The following is a 21311-nucleotide window of genomic DNA, read 5'->3' on the forward strand; positions in this document are numbered from 1 at the left end:
GTGTTAAGTAAAAAATAGATAAGTAAAAATACAACTAAAAAATAATTAAAGAGCAGCAGTAAAATAACAGTAGCGAGGCTATATACAGGCGAGACCTGTACAGAGTCAATGTGCAGGGGCACAGGTTAGTCGAGGTAAATCCGGTAATATGTACATGTAGGTAGAGTTAAAGTGACTATGCATAGATAATAACCAGATAGTAGCAGCAGTATAAAAGAGGGGGTGGGGGGACAATGCAAATAGTCTGGGTAGCCATTTGATTAGCTGTTCAGGAGTCTTATGGCTTGGGGGTAGAAGCTGTTAAGAAGCCTTTTGGTCCTAGGCTTGGCACTCAGGTACCGCTTGCCATGTGGTAGCAGAGAGAACAGTCTATGACAATGGTGGCTGGAGTCTTTGACAATTTTTAGGGCCTTCTGACACCACCTGGTATAGAGGTCCTGGATAGCAGGAAGCTTCGCCCCAGTGATGTACTGGGCCATACGCACTACTCTCTGTAGTGCCTTGCAGTCGGAGGCCCGAGCAGTTGCCATACCAGGCAGTGATGCAACCGGTCACGGATGCTCTCGATGGTGCAGCTGTAGAACGTTTTGAGGATCTGAGGACCTATGCCAAATCTTTTCAGATTCTCTAGCAGTTTCAAACAAAACCTCCGTTTCCACCATCTGCTATCTGAGGCAGCACTGTCTTCTGACGTTACCCCATTAAAGTTGACATTTAAAATGGTTAAGTTTACGGTTATGGTTAAGGTCAGGGTTCAGGGCATGAACGCCCCAGGGATCCCAGATAGCACTAACCGTTATGATTCCCATGACTGTCGTAAAGCACCACCCTCTTTCAGCTGCAATGGCATTTACTGCGACAGTACTTTCCGGCAGCGGTGAAACCGAGGAGAAAGCAAAGATAGGCGTCGGAAGTAAAACAGAAATTCGGATTTGCACAATTATTTGCACAATTATCGCATAAGGGAAGTGAGCTTCGTTTATAAACCCTTTCACCTTGTAGATGAAACTTTATTTAGCGTTTTTTTTAAACGTGTATCGCCCCCTTGATGAAGTGGGATGGCTGCAGTGCCGACTGGGCCTAGCAGCGCATTGCCAGCATCCCCGGCTGAAATTATTCCCTTCCCCGGGGATGGGAGTGTCGAACATGGGCAAGGGGAGCAGTCCGGCTGCGGTCGGGAGGGCTCTGTAGCCTCTGGGGCAAGACAGGAGCAGCAGGTCAGCGAGGACAAACGGTCAAGTCAGAAAAAACAGAAAAACATGCTATCCCATGCTAACCCGGCTGCGCTACACCTCAAAACGCAAGCCCTGCAAGAACAGAAAATGAACGGCTTGGTCAGTCTGTCGGAAAATCGACCCAAAAATCTGAGAACGTCCACGGAGTACTGTGACAACAGCAGTTTTGGAGACGACCCGAGCGACAAAAACAATAGCGACCATTGCTGCCAACATGAGGACCACAGTCCGTGTTCGAAAGGCAGCCACCCTCACTTGAACAACAATAGCATGAACGGTATGCTGACTATCACAAGAACTGAGGCTATCCAAAGCCACCCTGTAACGGGAGACAGCCCCGGTGGTAACGTTAGGAAAGGGGAATGCGACCCCACGGAAGCCCCTCGTCCACCGAGCCAGCAGTCCCTAGACTGCGAAGGCCCCGGTGAGCCCCGGGCTGGAGTAGAGAGTGAACCCGACGCCTCATACCAGCCGCCGGTGTCAGAACTAGCGAGGCTGGATTTGAACTGTTGCCGAGGAGAGGAAGAGAGCCAGGGGATTCATTATGTCCGCTACGAATCCGAGTTACAGATGCCAGGAATCATGAGGTTGATCACCAAGGACTTATCTGAGCCCTATTCCATTTATACCTATAGGTACTTCATCCACAACTGGCCGCAGCTCTGCTTTCTGGTGAGTATGACATCATAATTTATTGGATTTATACAGCACTTTTCTAGCAACTAAGGTACTCAAAGCGCTTTATGTAGTAAGGGGAAACTCACCTCATCCACCACCAATGTGCAGCAACCACCTGAGTAATGCACTGTGACCACTTTTGTGTGTGAACGCTCACCATACATCAGGTGGAGAGGTGAGGAGTGATATATGGCAATTAGGAATGGGGCCAGGTTGGGAATTTAGCCATGACACAGGGTTTAAGAGCCCTACTCTTAAGATAAGTGCCATGGGAATTATTTTTACCACAGAGAGTCAGGACACCTGTTTAACGTCCCATCAGAAAGACCGCACCCTTCGCAGGGCAATGTCCCCTTCACTGCCCGGTGGGCATTGGGATCTCCTTAGACCAGAGGGAAGAGTGCCCCCTGCTGGCCCTCCAACATCACTTCCAGTAGCATCGTGTCTCCCATCCAGGGACCAACCCTGCTTCGCTTCAGAGGCAAGCCAGCAGTGGTATGCAGGGTGGTATGCTGCTGACATGACACTATTTATAGCCCTCAAACTCAACTCTGGACCACTGCATTTTTTTCATTGTTCCCTTCTAATCAGGAACTGATTAAGACCTGCGACACCAGGTGTGTGCAAATCATTATCAGGTTGAACAGAAAGCCAGCAGGCTCCGGACCTCGTAGGGTAAGAGTTGAATTCACCTGATCTATAGTAAAACACCTTCATGACTTGACTTAGGTGTGGTTGGGCAACATTAGCTAAATAAACAGGCCAGTAGTGTCCCATAGCACAGTTCTGATGTAGGCCTATTGTTACTACGTCTGCTTCTATTGTGTTATTATCCTGTCGGTCTGTAATCTAATCCTGCTCATTCGACATTCCTAAAGTTCCAGGTAAGTTGTAGGCTTCTCTTTAGGTGGATCCAGACAAGTGTCATATAGGCTAACTGAGAAGAGTAGTCCTTCCTCCTTGGTGTGTTATCTGACAGTGAAACTTGAGTTTGTTTTTAGGTTGGACTAAAAGGGCTGGTGGGTTAGGCCTAGGGTTGGTTCGGGTGCGACTTCTAGTGTAAACGTGCACTATATTTAATAATCTCAAGGTGTGTCACACAGCTACAGTTGAACATGATGTGGCACGTATGTACACACACACAAATCCCATTTGACAGCCTTGGGACTCCTTATAAATAGTGTTGGAGCCTCCGATGCTTTCTGACTGTGAAACACTTGTTTCATGTCTCTTTCAAGTAATTCACTTTTCTAGTCTTGTTTAATGTGTTTTCATTTGGTGTTTTGAGTTGAACTCTTGGATAATTCGAAAGCATTTTAGGTCCACAAATTCAGAAATGTGTTGTTGATCTGTCTCCCTCTCCATAGAGGAATTAGCCATTGTCATCATTGTAAACCATGCTCATTTATATTCAGCATGATTTCTCAGTCTACTGCCGTCAGTGAACTCTAGGAAGGAGGAAGTGCCATGTGCAGTGTAATCAAACCTAGAGGTCAGGGTAGATGTGTTCTGGATGCTTATTGGCTAGAAGCATAGGTTTTGTTGGGTCAAAAGAAAGCTTTAAAAACTTTAGGTTAGACACAGCACAAACATGTTTGTTAATTTCCAGGCCATGGTGGAGCARGAGTGCGTGGGGGGCATTGTGTGCAAGCTGGACATGCACAAGAAGATGTTTCGTCGTGGCTACATCGCCATGCTGGCTGTGGACTCCAAACACCGGAGGAAAAGCATTGGTGAGAACGGGCGCACTCTTTGTCGTTTTCTCCTGACAACCGATCACATCTTATTAATAACAGTCATTTTCACAATAATACTTAAAAAAATTTTTTTTATCTCAAAGTGCTTTATCAATTCAATTTTCTCTCTGTAAACTTCTACATGTGCAATCCCACTGAAGTAATTGTCTATGTTTTTTCAGGTACTAACCTAGTGAAGAAGGCCATCTATGCCATGGTAGAGGGGGACTGTGATGAGGTAAGAAGAGTGGTACTGGTTGTAATGGTGATGTCCCAAGGCCCTGTTGTCCATCTGGGTCCTTCACTCAGTTAGTGGCCCTGACTGCACTGATRCTGATGGATTAAAGGCACACACTTGGATTCAAACCACCACAAAGCGGTCACCTGCCACTTTTTTCGTGAACAGCTGAGTGATGGGGGAGTTTATCTAAGCTTATTAGGCATTTATAAGTTATTCTTCAATAATCATTGACTATAGCTATGCGTTCATTTTAAAGTCCTAAAATGTATGTAGAAATACTAGATTACCCATTTTTTTATTTCACCTTTATTTAACCAGGTAGGCTAGTTCAGAACAAGTTCTCATTTACAACTTGCGACCTGGTCAATATAAAGCATAGCAGTGTGAACAGACAACAACACAGAGTTACACATGGAGTAAACAATAAACAAGTCAATAACACAGTAGGGGGGGAAAATGAGTCTATATACATTGTGTGCAAAAGGCWTGAGGAGGTAGGCAATAAATAGGCCAYAGGAGYGAATAATTACAATTTAGCAGATTAACACTGGAGTGACAAATCATCAGATGATCATGTGCAAGTAGAGATACTGGTGTGCAAAAGAGCAGAAAAGTAAATAAATAAAAACAGTAAGGGGATGAGGTAGGTAAATTGGGTGGGCTGTTTACAGATGGACTATGTACAGCTGCAGCGATCGGTTAGCTGCTCAGATAGCAGATGTTTAAAGTTGGTGAGGGAAATAAAAGTCTCCAACTTCAGCGATTTTTGCAATTCGTTCCAGTCACAAGCAGCAGAGAACTGGAAGGAAAGGCGGCCAAWTGAGGTGTTGGCTTTTGGGATGATCAGTGAGATATACCTGCTGGAGCGCGTGCTACGGGTGGGTGTTGTTATCGTGAACTGAGATAAGGCGGAGCTTTACCTAGCATGGACTTATAGATGACCTGGAGCCAGTGGGTCTGGCGACGAATATGTAGCGAGGGCCAACCGACTAGAGCATACAGGTCGCAGTGGTGGGTGGTATAAGGTGTTTTAGTAACAAAACAGATGGCACTATGATAAACTGCATCTAGTTTGCCGAGTAGAGTATTGGAAGCTATTTTGTAGATGACATCACCGAAGTCGAGGATCGGTAGGATAGTCAGTTTTACTAGGGTAAGTTTGGCGGCGTGAGTGAAGGAGGCTTTGTTGCGAAATAGAAAGCCGATTCTTGATTTGATTTTGGATTGGAGATGTTTAATATGAGTCTGGAAGGAGAGTTTACRGTATATATATAGTATATATTATATATTTAACCTGATATTGTATATCCAGACCAGATGGGACTCAAGTATCGAGAAAAAAAATGCTCAACAGCTCTAGTGAATGCAATGAATAGAATAGAAAAATAACTTGTGCACCTCTTTCTTATAAAATTCACACAAAACATTTTTTTTATGGTTAATGTTGTTTCTCTTATGACAAAAACAAACAAAGAAAAATGATCCAAACACTGCTTGTATTGCTTCAGCTCTGACAAGCTCTATTTCCTTCTCTCTCAGGTGGTTCTTGAGACTGAGATCACTAACAAGTCAGCTCTGAAGCTGTATGAGAACCTGGGTTTTGTCCGAGACAAGCGGCTCTTCAGATATTACCTGAACGGTGTGGATGCGCTGAGGCTCAAACTCTGGCTCCGCTAGAGAGAGGAGGATGACAGGTGCTGCCCTCTTACTGAACCAACTCCACAGTCTCAGTCACACACATACACCCTTATGCACATGCACGCATATTCACATACATATGCATACACATAGGCACACGCGCACTACCCCATCAGACATACACCCCTCCTTTTTTGATCCTCGACATCTTGGATACTGGCTCTTTGGTCAAGGCTGCACTGAAAGGACAGACAGACAGAAATCCCACCAAATGTTTTTATGACGAGACACCTGCCGCCTTAGCTGTAGGACCCTGTGAGAGGGGGGAGGGATGTGTGATGTGGTCTGATGACCTTTAGCCTCTAAACTTTGACCCCCCTCAACGGAGCAGTGTGTGAGGCATGAGGTCAAGTCAGTACCCACAAACCCCCGGAGGGCAACTCATCACGTTGAGTCATCTACCAGAATGCAGGRAAGAAGAAGAAGTGGAAAAAAAAGAATAAACGGAGGATGAAAATAAGGAAGTGGGGGGGGCAGACTCAAGAAAGTTTTTTTTGTGTTTCTTTTTTTAATCTCATGAGTCAACAGGGGGTTGGAAAAGCTATAGTGTGTGTGTGTGTGATTTTTGCCTAGTGGATTTGGAAAAGTGAGTGTTCAGGCTATTTCTTGTATGCACGTGTAAGGGATGTGGTTGGTGTGACTGGGTGTGAGTGTTTTGTGAAGTTGTGTAGTGCTTGGTGGGAATCCTGAGTTATGYGTGTTGGTGTGTGTTTCTCCCCCTRTCTGTGWTTTTGTTGCCCCCTATGGTGTGAGATGATCACGCCGATGGCTTTGCTTGCTGTTCAGTTTTCACCCCCAGACAAAGAGCTGGAGCCTGTAAAGATATGCATGCATTCATTTTAACACAAGTGGCGGGATGAGTGTGTGTTGGATAACACTGAGCATTGCCCAGTTCCGAACAGAACCATAGTCCTAACTCCTAGGCACGTGTAGATCTGAAAGGACTGGATAGGTGTAAGCAGTATGGTGCAAATTCTTCCTGGCCTATCAGAGGGCAAGGTGGAGCTATAACCATTTTAGTCATTCCTATCCAATCATTTTAGAAATATATGAAGTGCTTAGTGGAGGAGGGGCGGTTTTGAGATTGGGTCTTTTTGCAGATCAAAGCAAATTTCCACCAAATGCACTTCCAGCCACGAACACTTCTGAATAACCTTTAGAAGGAGACAATTCAGTTTAAATTCAAAATAGTTATTGACAAAGGAGTCGTTTTAGGTGTGGGAGGGGAAATTATTCCATTATTGCAGTTTGTTCATTCAGATTCCTCCTAACTTGTAGACTCGATCCAAGTACCACTCTGTCTTTCAATCAATCTTCGTCACAGTTGTCTGTCTGAATGAACCCCACCCAGAGCACTAGAGTCCTGTTTCAGCATGGCAAAGTGTCAGGCTGGAATAGTAATATTAAAAATGCTAGACTCCTGTTGGCTTCGCTGTGTGTTTTGAGTATGCTCATCTTTGGTTCACCTCTGGTAAAAGAGGGCAGAAGTATTGTTAGCAGTTTTCCTATCAGCAATTTGCTGAGTTTGTTTAGACTCCTTACTATACACTCTTACACCCGCTCACTTTCCCTTTGTGTCCAAGCCTTGTGTGCACTTCCCAGGGACCAGACTCTGATGCAGATCACTCCCCAGTAACATTTTAGATCTCCACTGTCCTCCTGGGAAAGACTAACGCACCAGGCGTTTCCTATCCACTCGAATTATGGCAAAGAAAATATGCATTTGTGGCTGCTTTTTTTTTTTTTTATGGAAAAAAATAAATATATATACATTGTTTTTTTCTTCCCAGAGTAAATGAACAAAGGTCAGATGCACTTTGTTTGGCTATTGCTGCAGTGAGCATGTGCGTGTGAAAGAGGTACGTGTGTTTTGACAGATTGGTGTGGAATGGGTTCTGTTCAGACTCCCACTTCGCCCATTCCCATTTAAGTCCTCTACAGTATAGTGAAGACACGGACCCCGGGCGCTAGTACTGAGCCGCAGTAGGAACTGAAGAGCTGAATCATGTCCTAGCAGAGACACTACTGCTCTGTACCGCTGAGCTGGGATTGCTGTCACAAAGGCCAAGGGGGAGCAGCTATCTGGTATCTACCCATGATGTGTTCTATGGTATACGTTGACATACACGAGTCATTTTGGGCCTGGTTTGCTCAGTGTTTGCATCTGCTTTTTTACATCTGGTATAAAAACATGCGAACAGTTMGGAACTGTTACCCGAGGTCTTTGTCGAAATGGGCCGGTCTGCTATTCAACTGGCTACGATTGCAGAATGGGAAGTAAGAAAGGATGTAAACCGACGGACTAACCACCCACACGTCAGCTTGTGTGTGTTACAAATTACGGATCAGATTTTTTTTTTTTTTTTTAATTGCAGATTTATATACGAGTGTTGGTTCTCTATTGATTTGACATTTGAGAGCAACTTTTTGTGAATTGTGTTTTTTGAGGGATTTGATTGACTGGGTTTTCTGTTTCTTTTTCTCTGCTCATTTATTTTGACCGAGAGTAGAGATCCAGTAGAGATCTTTTTTAATTGCAGATTTATATACGAGTGTTGGTTCTCTATTGATTTGACATTTGAGAGCAACTTTTTGTGAATTGTGTTTTTTGAGGGATTTGATTGACTGGGTTTTCTGTTTCTTTTTCTCTGCTCATTTATTTTGACCGATCCAGAGGTGTATATTGGACAGCGCTGACGTCATTAGAGATCCAGAAGCACAGATGGGAGCTAGGTTAACTGTTCCATAGCGAAACTGCTTCGAACTGTTCCCATGGCACTCCATTTGGCTCCCTGTGTAGAATCGTGACTCTTTCTGACATCACTCTGATCCTGTTTTATTCTAGAGATGTGAGGCTCGCTCCTGTCCTATTTTCAAATGAAATGGGTCTTTTTAATTTGGTCTGACCCTCGCTCCTCATTCTCACGGAACGGAACGGGTCTTTTTATTTCACCCCTACATTTTAACATTGTTAACCCCTGGCAGTGCCAGTAGGAGCCGTGGGCATTCTAGCATTCCGTGATAGACCAGACCGCTCCGCTTTGACCATCAACACCAGAGGTCTGTTCAGGAGGGTGCCCTTTTACAGAAGGCTCATATATAAATGTTTTGTCTAGAACCAATCTGATTCTCGGTCTTGTAGAACTGGGAATTGTGTCTGCTCTATTCATTACATTTCTAGCTGCAACGTTCTGAATGTTGCACCTCATTGAATGAACTCCAGTTGAAGGGCTTCCTCGGCAGTCTGTCATTGGTCATTTCTATAGTCCTTGATATATCTATTTAATGTACATCTAATGCTCTGGTCTGTTTCGACAAAGGAGTGGTCTAAAGAAGAAACGGACGCTTCCAGACTAGCTGATACCTTCCCATCCCTTATGGCTTCATATGAAATCAATAAATGGTTTTCACTCCAGAGAAATCATGTTGATTTCACAAAGGCCCCTTAACTGGTCCTGGAGAACCACCGTCCCACCGGTTGCCTAGCTACCCTTCATCCCAGAGCCCACCCACTCCTCTCCCATCTCATTGGATGAGAGCGAGAGTTGTCAAGCTTTTTATTGGATGTTCCACTCTGTTTATATCCGCAGCAACTGGCCTGTTGATAAGATAGGCCACGTAGGMCTGGAGTTGAGCTGCTCCTCTTGCTAGAATTTCTCTTTAGGCACACCTATCTAGGATCAGCTTACCCTTTCCAAATCCTAACCTTCACTATTAGGGACGGGGGATGCAAACTGACCTTAGCTCAGTGGGCATATATTCTAGGCACCCCACACACTGTGCCCCCGCAGGACCAGCTAAAGGGGGTCTACATTTGTTTTTTTTGGGATGACCAGCCCTGGCCCCCTCCGATCTGTAAGATGTGCTAATGGAAGAGAGAAGTTTATTTTTTATTTTTTTGCATTTAAGAGTTCTGTTCCCTCTTCCACTGTCGCCTCTTTTTTTATTTCTGAAAATGTCCAATATCTTTTTATTTAATGTGGAAAAAGAAAACAGAAATAAATTATTTGATTTTTTTAATGCTGTAAGGTGGATTGTCATGGTTGACTTTTGGTTCTCTGATGGTTCTCTTTCTTCCGTAGCATGCAAACAGAACATTTTAAACATTGTAAAACAATGCAATGTTTTATTATGTATCATGTAATTCTTTCATGAGGCATTTTTGTCTTCCAACTGAATTTTCAGCGTTAAAAGATGTTCAGCAATCATAACAAAATAAGGAGCCCTTCCCAAACAGAGAGCTTTATTGGTAAATACTTCACATTTGATATCTATAGAAAGAAAGACCAAAATGTTGACAATTTCACAGAACCCATATGATACTGTATTATTGCATATTCACAGGCTTATCTCAAGCAACCTACCAGGAGACGGTCACACGAAATGACACATTTCACAGACTTGAAATGAGTGACTACTATAACAATGCAAGGTTACTTAAATACATTGAATTTGATTTTTGAAAACACCTTTGTGATATTTAGTGCTTAAAGGCAGACAGTTTAGATGCATCAACCATAGAACTAAATGAAGAGATGAATTTGGATCCCAATGGCATCAACGCTATAGTGGAAAGCATCAGAGGGGCTGATAGGCTCTTTTCGTCATGAATCTTGTTCTTAAGGCAGCTTTACAGAGCTGGCACAGCCACAAAGTCCTAAAATCWGATTTTTAACCTAACCTTAACCACACTGCTAACCCTAATGCCTAACCTTAAATCTAAAGCTACATTTTGTTTTCATACATTTTTACACTAGCCAATTTTGACTTTGAAGCTGGCCCATCTAGCGGAAATGGCTCCGTTCTGCCTCAAGGGCAAGATTCATGACAAACGTCAACCTGCTGTCCTTTCAGGTACCAGTGCAAATTAAGAACATTCTATTGCTACACTGTTTGGAGAAACAACAGTACAGGACAGAAGCTGAGTGAAAAATACAAGTGGTCTCCCTTTACAAATCCGTCAGCATGGATGTGGATGAAATGACTTGGGCTTTCTGTAGAGTAATGGACTATTAAATGGGAAATGATATAGAGATTATTAAGTATTAGCCTTGTATATACGGTTATGAAAAAGGTTGCTTGCCATGCACTGGAGGAAAAACCTAACGTTGTCAGGAAGAGCAACAAGAGGAAAAATATCAGTATACTGTACACACACACAGAGAGCTGGTTCCTGCTGCATGCTTTCAAAGTAGGATGATGACAGGCCTTCAACAATCGACAAGGTTGAATCAAAGAACCGCTGTCAGTATTTTCAATACATATTTACTTAATGAAACTGGTGCCGAGAGCTTATGTTTTTTTTTTTTTTTCCAGTGTCTATGATGTGCTATGAACAATATAGTATCTGGCAATCTTACTCCAGTAAGTGGATCTCTATAGTCTGAAGTGGCTTCCTTCCTAAAATGGCTTCCTAAATGTAGGAAAGGAGACAAGGAGAGGAAGCCACTTTAGACTATTGAAATGTAACCCTGCTAAGTTTATAAACTGAGAGCCTATTGTATGCCATGTAGGTGCGTTTTAATTACAGAGCCAGTCGTTTAAAGAAAGAAGAGGCATCAGCACACTGACATCCCTTTATGCAGTGTGTGTTTAAAAAGGATCTCAAACTGGTTTGCGATCAACACGTGGATCATACAAGAATGTCAATAGCCTGGAGTCTCTTAAAATGTTCTATAATTTTCCCTCTGTGCACCTGTAACTACGTAGGTGTGCAAACATTCGACCATGTTTTACATGTCAAAAACCCATCAGTCTGTCAGTAGTACTCCCACTTCCCCCATTGTCTCATAGCCAGGCGGCCCATAGTGATTGGCGATGTGGTAGTCATGGAGATGTGATGCACAGGGCTGTGGGAGGGATCAGAACTCATCCTCGGAGCTGTCAGCCAATAGCATGGCTTGGTCCTGCCCGTTGCTGCTTGGCTCCCTGGGTTGCTAGAGATGAAACGGACAGATGGCAAAACCCAAAAGTCAGGACATTCATTACATGGTGGTAAAGGTTGTATACAGCTCAATAAGTCCAAAGTCTCTTCCTCTCCGTCTCCTTTCCTCATCTGCACTGATGTGAAAGAAACTCCAATCAGTGCAGATGAAGGTGAGGAGATGAGGTAAGGAAGCCACTTTAGACTGTTAATGCCAATTTCTACCGTAAGCTGATTTGTGGATCCTTATTTAATAGCGTAGCGCTAGTAACCGTATTCCTATTAACCTCAGTGTGTCTGACCTTCCTCCTGCGCTGGTGTTTGAAGCTGTTCCTCTTACGGTGGATCATCCTGATGCTGTAGAGGGCCCCAACGATAAGCAGGGCCCCTGCGATGCCAATGCCCACCGGGGCCAACATCCCAGACACATACCCTGCCTGGAGGGAGAGGGGACATGGTTGGGGCATGGGTGAAAGAGGGGCCACACACAGGAGAGACAGACTAGTCAAAGAGTAGTGTCCTAGAGACAACTCTTTCAGTAGATGTATTACATGTTTTTCTGACTAACTAAACTAAGTAGCCAAACGGTCTGAAGGACCACACGTTCTAGCTTTTATTTTATAATGGAGGTAAGTACGGTTCCATCAGGGGAATTTAGCTGAATGTGGTGCAACTCCATACGAGTCAAGGTTGCTACGTCCACGTCAGAGGAACATAGCAGGGGTGAAATTTACTGTACTGTAGGTGCAACTCCATACGATATGTGGCTCTGTTCATGCCAGAGGAATTGAGCAGGAATTAATGAGCACGCGGTTATTGCGTTTTGGTTTTCGTGTGTTGCACTTGCATTCAGAGGCATCTACGAATCACATGAGGCATAGTATTGATGTCAAATGGAAGAACCAAGGACACGGATGGTTCCTGATGTTGTGAAATTCTCTCTGGTGTTTACAGAACAACTAGTGCTCTGAGATTAGGATATCAGGATTCAAGGAAGCTGTGAGATTAGGAAATCAGGATTCAAGGAGCTGTGAGATTAGGATATCAGAACCTGTTTAGACAAAGCACTTGTAGTAGTTGAGCAAAGGATTGCAATATATGGGAAAATGAATGCATCATTATTGCTGTTATGAGTGAATGATGCATGGAATGCTAAGGCATAAATGTATGAGGCAGACTATTCTTATTTTCAGTGTACAGTATGTACTATAGTTATGTGCTGTACTTGTCTATAAATGTTATGTATTATGTCGTTTTGTGTGGCCCCCAGGAAGAGTAGCTGCTCCTTTAGCATTAGCTAATAGTGATCCTAATTTAAAAAATACCATTAGGGGGCAGTCTTACCTTTTCTCTGATCAGTTCCACCCATCTACGCACTGAAAAAGAAGAGTGGCTTTGAAGCACATTGAATCCACACAAGGGATTTTTACCCACTATTTCAATTACACTTCTTTCCTAATTGAAAATATTGACCTCATATTTGATCGACCACAAAGAGCCAAAGTCAGTTTTACATGTGCATGAACGCATGTGTGTGTGTTTTTTGGAGTATCTTCTCACTCAGGCCCTGATTGCGCTGCACCCAGACAGGGGGTGGGGGGATGAGGCTGTAGGGAGGTCGGGTGGGGGCTGGGATGGGGGTCTCATTCAGGTCCTCTTCGCTGTCCTCTTCCTCTGACTCCTCCGTGTTCTCATCCTCCTCATCCTCCTCTGGCTCCTCTACAGGAAGGAAGGAAAACAACCAATGCAACTTCCTGTAAATTTGAACTTTCATCCTTACACTGTGAAAACAATGTGTACATTTGTGTATTAGTGTGTATTATGTGTGTGTATTACTGTGACTCCTACCTTCAGACTCCAGTTCCTCCAGACCTGATTTGGCTGCAGGCAGTTTGGTTGTCTTGGTGACCATTGTCATGGTGATCTGCTGGGAGGTGGTGCTTATAGGATTGGGTTCGGATGTTGGCGGGGTTTCCTCTGGGTTCTGTATGGTCTCACCGCCATCTAAATATAACCATCACAGCGGGATCATTATAGTAGATATAGTGAAGTCTAACATAAACACCTATCCCTTTTGTAAAAAATAAAATAAAAAGAGACGTGATCATGTCTCAATGTAATGAAGTTGTGAAATTATTTTTATATTCAAATACAATCTATTTTTGGGCTTAACTGTGGTCAATTTGCTGTGTAAAATTATTATTCTTTTCTGGCCATTCACCCTAACAAAAATCGTCCCGTGGCTGAATCTAGTTGCCTATCCCTGCTTTAGACACTATTCTAGAAACTTCTAGATCTGAACAGATCGGATGACTGTAAGCAATATGGTGAAAAGATGAAGCGGACGAATGGAAGAGTGTGGAAGAATGAAGTCTCACCTGTGTCAGACTGGTGTACTAGCTGTTCTGCCTCTGAAGGGGGCGGGTCTATGGGTGAACCAGAGGGGCTGATGGGCTCAGAGATCTCAGCCCCGGATGTCTGCCATGGCGACGTCCAATCTGGTAGCACTGGGGACGGGACATGGGATGGCCCTGTGTCATCTGTATCCGCAGTGACCACCTGGTCGAGATCCGCCTCTGACAGCAGCATCCCCGTGGTAACCATGGCGACAGACGGCTGTGAGTTGTCAGGCGAGAGAGTGGCCGCTGCTACCCCCGCCCCTTCGGGTGTGACATCAAAGGGCTCGAAGATGAGGGGGAGGTCCTCCGAGGACATCGTGCCCTCTGTGGCCGCGTCCTGCAAGGGAGGGGCACTGGCATCCATGGCTGTTAGTAAAATACACACACACACCAAAAGATGTTGGGTCAGGACTCACTGATTGTCCATAGGCAATTCCTACTGGTTTAGTGACTGCAAGAGATCAGCTTGTGGCTAGAAACATTGTGGAATGTGTACTGGTGATAGTAGATCAGTTTTGGCCCACAACTCTGATTCCAGTTCTCAACTACATTCTAACTGCTCTGACAGAATAAAATAAAAATGCATAAATCACATATCATAACCATGGATAGAATCCACCATATGGTATTCATGATCAGTGCAGCTTTCTGGGACAGGTTATTCTTATACAGTAACTTTTGATTTACTCACCTACTTTTCTATAGAGCTGATGAAGGTTCAATCTAAATGTTTCTTTCTGCATCTCTTTCCRGCATGTACAGTGCATTCGGAATGTATTCAGACCCCTTGACTTTTTCCACATTTTGTTACRTTACAGCCTTGTTCTAAAATGGATTAAAAATAAATAAATCTACACACAATACCCCATAATGACAAAGCAAAAGCTGCTTAAACTAAACACATATCACATTTACATAAGTATTCAGATCCTATACTCAATACTTTGTTGAGGCACCTTTGGCAGAGATTACAGCCTTGAGTCTTCTTGGGTATGACGCTACAAGCTTGGCACACCTGTATTTGGGGAGTTTCTCCCAGATCCTCTCAAGCTCTGTCAGGTTGGATGGGGAGTGTCGCTGCACAGCTATTTTCAGGTCTCTCTAGAGATGTTAGATCGGGTTCAAGTCTGAGCTGTGGCTGGGCCACTCAGGACTTGTCCCGAAGCCACTCCTGCGTTGTCTTGGCTGTATGCTTAGGGTCGTTGTCCAGTTGGAAGGTGAACCTTCGTCCAAGTCTGAGGTCCTGAGCGCTCTGGAGCAGGTTTTCATCAAGGATCTCTTTGTACTTTGCTCTGTTTATCTTTCCCTCGATCCTGACTAGTCTCCCAATCCCTGCCGCTGAAAAACATCTCCATATCATGATTTTGCCACCACAATGCTTCACCATAAGGATGGTGCCAGGTTTCCTCCAGACGTGACGCTTAGCATTCAGGCCAAAGAGTTCAATCTTGGTTTCATCAGACCAGAGAATCTTGTTTCTCATGGTCTGAGAGTCCTTTAGGTGCCTTTTGGCCAACTCCACACGCGCTGTCATGTGCCTTTACTAAGGAGTGTCTTCCGKCTGGTCACATCTACCATAAAGGCCTGATTGGTGGCGTGCTGCAGAGATGGTTGTTCTTCTGGAACTTCTCCCATCTACATAGAGGAATTCTGGAGCTCTGTCAGAGTGACCATCGGGTTCTTGGTTACCTCCCTGACCAAGGCCCTTCTCCTTGGCCGGGCAGCCAGCTCTAGGAAGAGTCTTGGTGGTTCYAAACTTCTTYCATTTTAGAATGATGGATGCCATTGTGTTCTTGGGGACCTTCAATACTGCAGAAATGTTTTGGTACTCTTACYCAGATCTGTGCCTTGACACAATCCTGTCTCGGACCTCTATGGACAATTCCTTCGACCTCATGGCTTGGTTTTTGCTCTGACATGCACTGTCAACTGTGGGACCTTATATAGACAGGTGGGTGCTTTTCAAAATCATGTCCAATCAATTGAATTTACCACAGGTGGACTCCAATCAAGTTGTTGAAACATCTCAAGGATCATCAATGGAAACAGGATGCACCTGAGTTCAACTTCGAGTCTCATAGCAAAGAGTCTGAATACTTACAGTACCAGTCAAGTTTGGATATACCTCCTTATTCAGGGTTTTTCTTTACTTTCATTATTTTCTACATTGTACCTGAGCTCAATTTCGAGTCTCATAGCAAAGGGTCTGAATACTTATGAAAATAAGATACATTTGCAAACATTTCTAAAAACCTGTTTTCGCTTGGTCATTATGGGGTATTGTGTATAGATTTATTTTATTTTATCCATTCTAGAATAAGGCTGTAACGTAACAAAATGTGGAAAAGGGGAGGGGTCTGAAATCTTTCCRAATGCACTGTACATATTGGCTCAGACAGACTCCTCTAATCCACTAGTCTACTGCATCACACAGTAATAACCTGCCTGGCTGACCCTGCCTAGGTATTTACTGTTCCGCTCAGAGGGAGGGAGGGAGGGAGGGATGGAGAGAGAGAGAGAAAGGGATAGAGCAAGAGGGTGAGGGAGGAGCACAGAGAGGGAAGGAATAAATACGGATGTTGTGTGAGGAAGAGAGAGAGAGACGGAGGCTGAGTGAATCCCCCAGAGACTTGTATTACAGTCCTTGTCACTGCTGTCTGCTGGCAGTCATGTGGGTTTATTTCCACAGTCAGAAATAGAAAATAATTAGACTGCTTCCCTGGGTCCCTGCCTGCTATGGTTCAAAGTGAAGCGTGGAAAACCAAAGGGACGCCTCTCCCGTGTCACCCTGATCATCAAAGGAGATCTCTGCTGCTAGACGTGTCACTTTCATTTCTCCTTCTCTTTTGAATGAAACCTCATGAAACCTGGCGCGAAACGCAAAGAGGCAGGAAAATACGGTTCTCTGCCACTGAACCCATGTAATGGATTTCTATGGTGTGACACAATAACAGCCAGAGCAGCACCTTACCTTGTTGTGAGGCAGAGAAAGTCTGTGTGGGAATGTGAAAACTCAAAAGAGAATATCAAGTCCAACTGTAGAGTAGATTAACTCCAGGTGGCCCCCAGTGGCTCTTTAAAATATCCAGTATGTACTAATTGGAACATAGCATAATGCATACTCACCCTCATTTCGCTGCAGTGGTTCAGTCCAGAGGCTGTCAGGGTCATCCTGTCTGGAGGATCCTGTCAGGGCCGGTCCAAGGTCGGCCAGGGAGGGGTTTGAGAGAGCAGGCGCTGTCTCTCCATCTTGGTGCCACGGAGTGGCAGAGCCGGTGGCCTCTAGACCACTAGGGGGCAGCAATGAAGCTTCTCCTCTGGATCCCCATACTGACGGAGGGATGGAGGTCAAAGGTGAGTGTTTAAGGATGCTTTGGGGAGATAAGGAGCTTGGTCTGCTCGTCTCTGTCTCCTGGCCCAGAAGAGGAGCTCCGACGTCGGTCAAGCTCTGTCTGAGTTCCCCGTCCTCTCCTCCATGGAGGTCTGGCCTCTCTTCTAGGATGAGGTCTCTCCTCTCCCCAGCTGGGTGCGTCCCTGACTGGCTGTCTGGCTCTGGGGCTCTGGCTGCTGCGGAGGCATCATGTAAAGCAGCTCTAGATGTATTCATGGCCACTGTCATCCCCTGCTTCTCTCCTATGGAAGCTAACATTGCCCCAGTGGTGGTAATAGGTACATTCTCCATGGTTTTCTCTTCGGGCCCTTCTCTCATCTCTTTGTCTGTGTAGAGTTCTGGAGCTTCTGCAGGCTGTCTGTGAGTCTCCTTCCCCTCAAACAAGCTCTCAGAGGCAGCCCCCGTCTTAGCCTCCCTCCCCTGGCTCTCAGCCCCAGCCACTCCTCGTCCATGACTGTCCCTGTTTCCTACCTGCGTCACTGGCTCTATCCCCCCTGGTTCGCTTCCGTCCACATCTGGGCCAGTGCCTCCCACTGCTCCTACATTCTCTGATAGGTCAGTCCAGCTGCCAGTCATGTGTTCTGCCATCCCATAGGACAGTCTGCCAGGATCAGAGGGCCCAGATTGGACACTTGTTGATATGACACTGGCAGGTGTTGCTGGTGTTAAACAGGGCTCTCCCTCCATTGGCTCTCCAGCTTGTCCATCACAGCCACTGTCCTGTGTGGAGGGTGCGTAGTCATGGAGGGGCGGGACTGGGGTGCTGTAGACGCAGAGACAAACCCCTGCCAGAAGGAGGTGATGGAGGGTCACAGAGAAGAGCATCTCTCCCATCTCTCACCACAAAGTAAACATGGAGAAGCAGAGAGGGGTCGCAGTGGCTAGAAGGGAGGGGTCAGGCGACAGGGGCAGGTCACACCCAAATGGTCTGGAGATTCAGCTTAGGAACGAGAAGGGATTAAAAACAAAGAGATATATTCAGCTCCTGATAAATGCAATGACTTAGAACTGCTGTGAATGTGGCGCAGCGCTATAAGGCACTGCATCTCACTGCTAGAGGCGTCACTACAGACCCTGTTTCGATTCCAGGCTGTATCACAACTGGACGTGATTGGGAGTCCTATAGGGTGGCACACAATTGGCATCAGCATCGTCCAGGTTAGGGTTTGGCCGGGGTTGGCCGTCATTGTAAATAAGAATTTGTTCTTAACTTACTTGCCTAGTTAAATAAAGGTTAAACTAAAGGCCTCCCGGGTGGCGCAGTGGTCTAAGGCACTGCATCGCAGTGCTAGCTGGCCCACCAGAGACTCTGGGTTCGAGCCCAGGCTCTGTCGCAGCCGGCCGCGACCGGGAGGTCCATGGGGCGATGTACAATTGGCCTAGCGTCGTCCGGGTTAGGGAGGGTTTGGCCGGTAGGGATATCCTTGTCTCATCGTGCACTCGYGACTCCTGTGGCGGGCCGGGCGCAGTGCACGCTGACSAGGTCGCTAGGTGCATGGTGTTTCCTCCGACATATTGGTGCGGCTGGCTTCCGGGTTGGATGCGTGCTGTGTTAAGAAGCAGTGCGGCTTGGTTGGGTTGTGTTTCGGAGGACGCATGGCTCTCGACCTTCGTCTCTCCCGAGCCCGTACGGGAGTTGTAGCCATGAGACAAGATAGTAACTACTAACAATTGGATACCACGAAAAGGGGGGTAAAATTCAACAATAAAATGTTTAAACTGGAGCATGTAGATATTGAAGCCAGGTGAATAAAATAAGGTGTTCGAATTACGACCGCGAGGCACACTGCACTTATAGGAATAGAGAATTTGTTTGAGAATTTCACCACTCATTTATTGCTGAAGCCTAACCTAAGGTAATTGAGGCTGAGAATTATATGAGCTTTTCTGTCAGCCTTTCCTTTGATGCTGCAGACTGGTAGTTTCTTAAACAGCTTTGTGGAACATTTGGACTATCTCTCTACCCCTTGCTGTTTTCTATCCCTCTGGCTATTGTGCTTCTAGTCCATTCCTTTCCACACACACACATTCAGTACAGCCTGACACTGCAAACCCCTGCACTTTTAAAATTACTATTAATAGCAGGTTCTCTCCAGAACTACGCAGTCTTGTTCAGTTGGACTCTGTTCGAATACAGCAGGTTAATATGTTTAGATAGATAGGCCTAACCCTCACATAACAGTTTCAGTGAGTGCATTTTCATATCAAATGCACCATACAAATAGATACTGTTTCTTTGTCGCTTTGGTGCTATTTTCACAAGTATGTGGTGAATTTTCAATACTCTTAGTACAAAACTCCAATTAATTTTGTTAGGAGACATCATTCACCACATAATCTAGAAGAAAAAGAAACGCACACCTATTTACCTATTTAGGCGAGGTGCTGGCTAGCGGAGCAGAAAACTTAAAAATAAAAGGAGAGCCGCACACTCTAGGAGCTCAGATGCAAAAATGTAATTACCAACGTTTTGACAGCCAAGCTGTCTTCTTTAGGGTATAATCACAAACACTGCGGGATGACTCGTTTATATAGTGTCAAAAGACACACAGGTGTCTGTAATCATGGCCAAGAGTGGCCTAATATCATTGGTTAATTCTCAAATATTAAAATGGCATACAAAGAGCAGCAWACAAAAAAACAAATGGATAGCATACGATCATAGATTCATTTTAGACTACACAAGCTTACAAACAATTACAATGGCAAAGTCACAATAATCACAAGAATGGCTTCAGATCAAAGTCTACGTTGAGACCGAAGGGAGCAAGGGTCTTTAAGTTAAAGATCCAGGCAGCCTCTCGTTTTAACAATAAATGATCAAGGTCACCCCCTCTCCTAGGGAGGGTGATATGTTCGATGCCAATATAACGCAGAGACGAAATCGAGTGGCCTGCCTCTAAAAAGTGAGCCACAACTGGGTAAGTCAAGTTTTTGCACCTAMTGGTGCTACGATGCTCTGAGATACGTACTTTTTAAGTTATAAGATAAATAACTGCCTTAGTGGTGCACGTAATAACACCTTTGATTGGGATCGATTTCYCTGTTTGTGGGTGTTTGAAGGATCTACATGTATAAAGTGCCATTGCATTGAGCACAGCCATTACACTTGTAATTTCCATCCAGTAGGGGCGCAATTAGACGTTGTTCAGGAATATCTTGGGGTGGTAAATCAGAGTGTACCAATTGGTCTCTGAGATTTCTGCCCCGCGAAAATACGACCAAGGGAAGGTCCGAAAACACATTACCGAGACTCTCATCGGATTTTAGAATGTGCCAATGTTTGTGAACGATTCCCTTAATTTGTTCAGAGCGCTTTGAATAGCGGGTAGTTAGAATGCAAGAATGCGTCTTTTTGCGAGACTGTTCTTGAAAAAGGTCATGTCTCGTTTTGTTTTGAATTTTCTCAATGGCAATATTAATCTGATCATTTTTGTACCCCCTCTCCTTGAACTTTCTTTGCGTCTCAGCCATATTTCTGTCAAAATCTGATTATTTTTTTGCAAATTCTTTTGATTCGACAGAATTGGCTGTAGGGCAAACTATTTTTCAAGGGAAGTGGGTGACAACTATTRGCCCTCAACAAACTGTTACGATCAGTAGGTTTCCTGTAGAGATCAGTGTATCGAACATTATTTTCACACAAGATCAGAAGATCAAGAAAACGAATTTGACGTGTATCAGATTGCATAGTAAATCTCAAATGTTCAGAACAGGAGTTAAGAAAAGCAGGGAACGCCTGGAGCTGTTTTGCATCACCCCTCCATAGAACAAAAATATCATCAATACACCGTTTCCAAATAATGATGTTAGGCAAGAAAACATTGTTGAGAGGATTGAAAATAGACTGTTTCTCCATGTAACCCACATACAAATGAGCATAGTTAGGAGCCATGGGGGATCCCATAGCAGTACCCTTCGTCTGAATAAAGAAATCATTTAGAAACATGAAATAGTTATGTGTGAGTACTATTTCAGCCAATGTTATAATGCATGCACTGGAAGGTAGT

At 44.7% G+C, this 21311-nt stretch overlaps 2 protein-coding genes across 4 annotated transcripts; one reads left to right on the forward strand and one right to left on the reverse strand.

Annotated features, from left to right (window-relative positions):
* The first annotated feature begins 843 nt into the window (after positions 1-843).
* LOC111954287 (N-alpha-acetyltransferase 30) lies at positions 844-7791 on the forward strand. 2 transcript variants are annotated; one of them, XM_023973900.2, is made up of 5 exons: positions 844-1907; positions 2505-2588; positions 3523-3646; positions 3832-3887; positions 5430-7791. In XM_023973900.2, the coding sequence occupies exons 1-5, from the start codon at positions 1059-1061 to the stop codon at positions 5565-5567; spliced, it is 1251 nt and encodes a 416-aa protein (XP_023829668.1). In that variant the 5' UTR covers positions 844-1058; the 3' UTR covers positions 5568-7791. The 2 variants fall into 2 exon arrangements, with proteins under 2 accessions (XP_023829668.1, XP_023829669.1); XM_023973901.2 differs by lacking the exon at positions 2505-2588 and having other exon boundaries at positions 846-1907.
* A 2023-nt stretch (positions 7792-9814) lies between these two features.
* LOC111954657 (armadillo-like helical domain-containing protein 4) lies at positions 9815-20137 on the reverse strand. 2 transcript variants are annotated; one of them, XM_023974542.2, is made up of 8 exons: positions 19671-20137; positions 17037-18241; positions 13890-14276; positions 13360-13515; positions 13072-13230; positions 12856-12887; positions 11814-11948; positions 9815-11524 (listed from the first exon to the last, which is right to left on the reverse strand). In XM_023974542.2, exons 2-8 carry the CDS (start codon positions 18133-18135, stop codon positions 11450-11452), a joined length of 2043 nt encoding a protein of 680 aa, XP_023830310.1. In that variant the 5' UTR covers positions 18136-18241; positions 19671-20137; the 3' UTR covers positions 9815-11449. The 2 variants fall into 2 exon arrangements, with proteins under 2 accessions (XP_023830310.1, XP_023830309.1); XM_023974541.2 differs by having other exon boundaries at positions 11799-11948.
* Positions 20138-21311: the final 1174 nt, after the last annotated feature.

This window comes from Salvelinus sp. IW2-2015, linkage group LG28 (assembly GCF_002910315.2).
Source record: "Salvelinus sp. IW2-2015 linkage group LG28, ASM291031v2, whole genome shotgun sequence".
NCBI lineage: Eukaryota > Metazoa > Chordata > Actinopteri > Salmoniformes > Salmonidae > Salvelinus > Salvelinus sp. IW2-2015.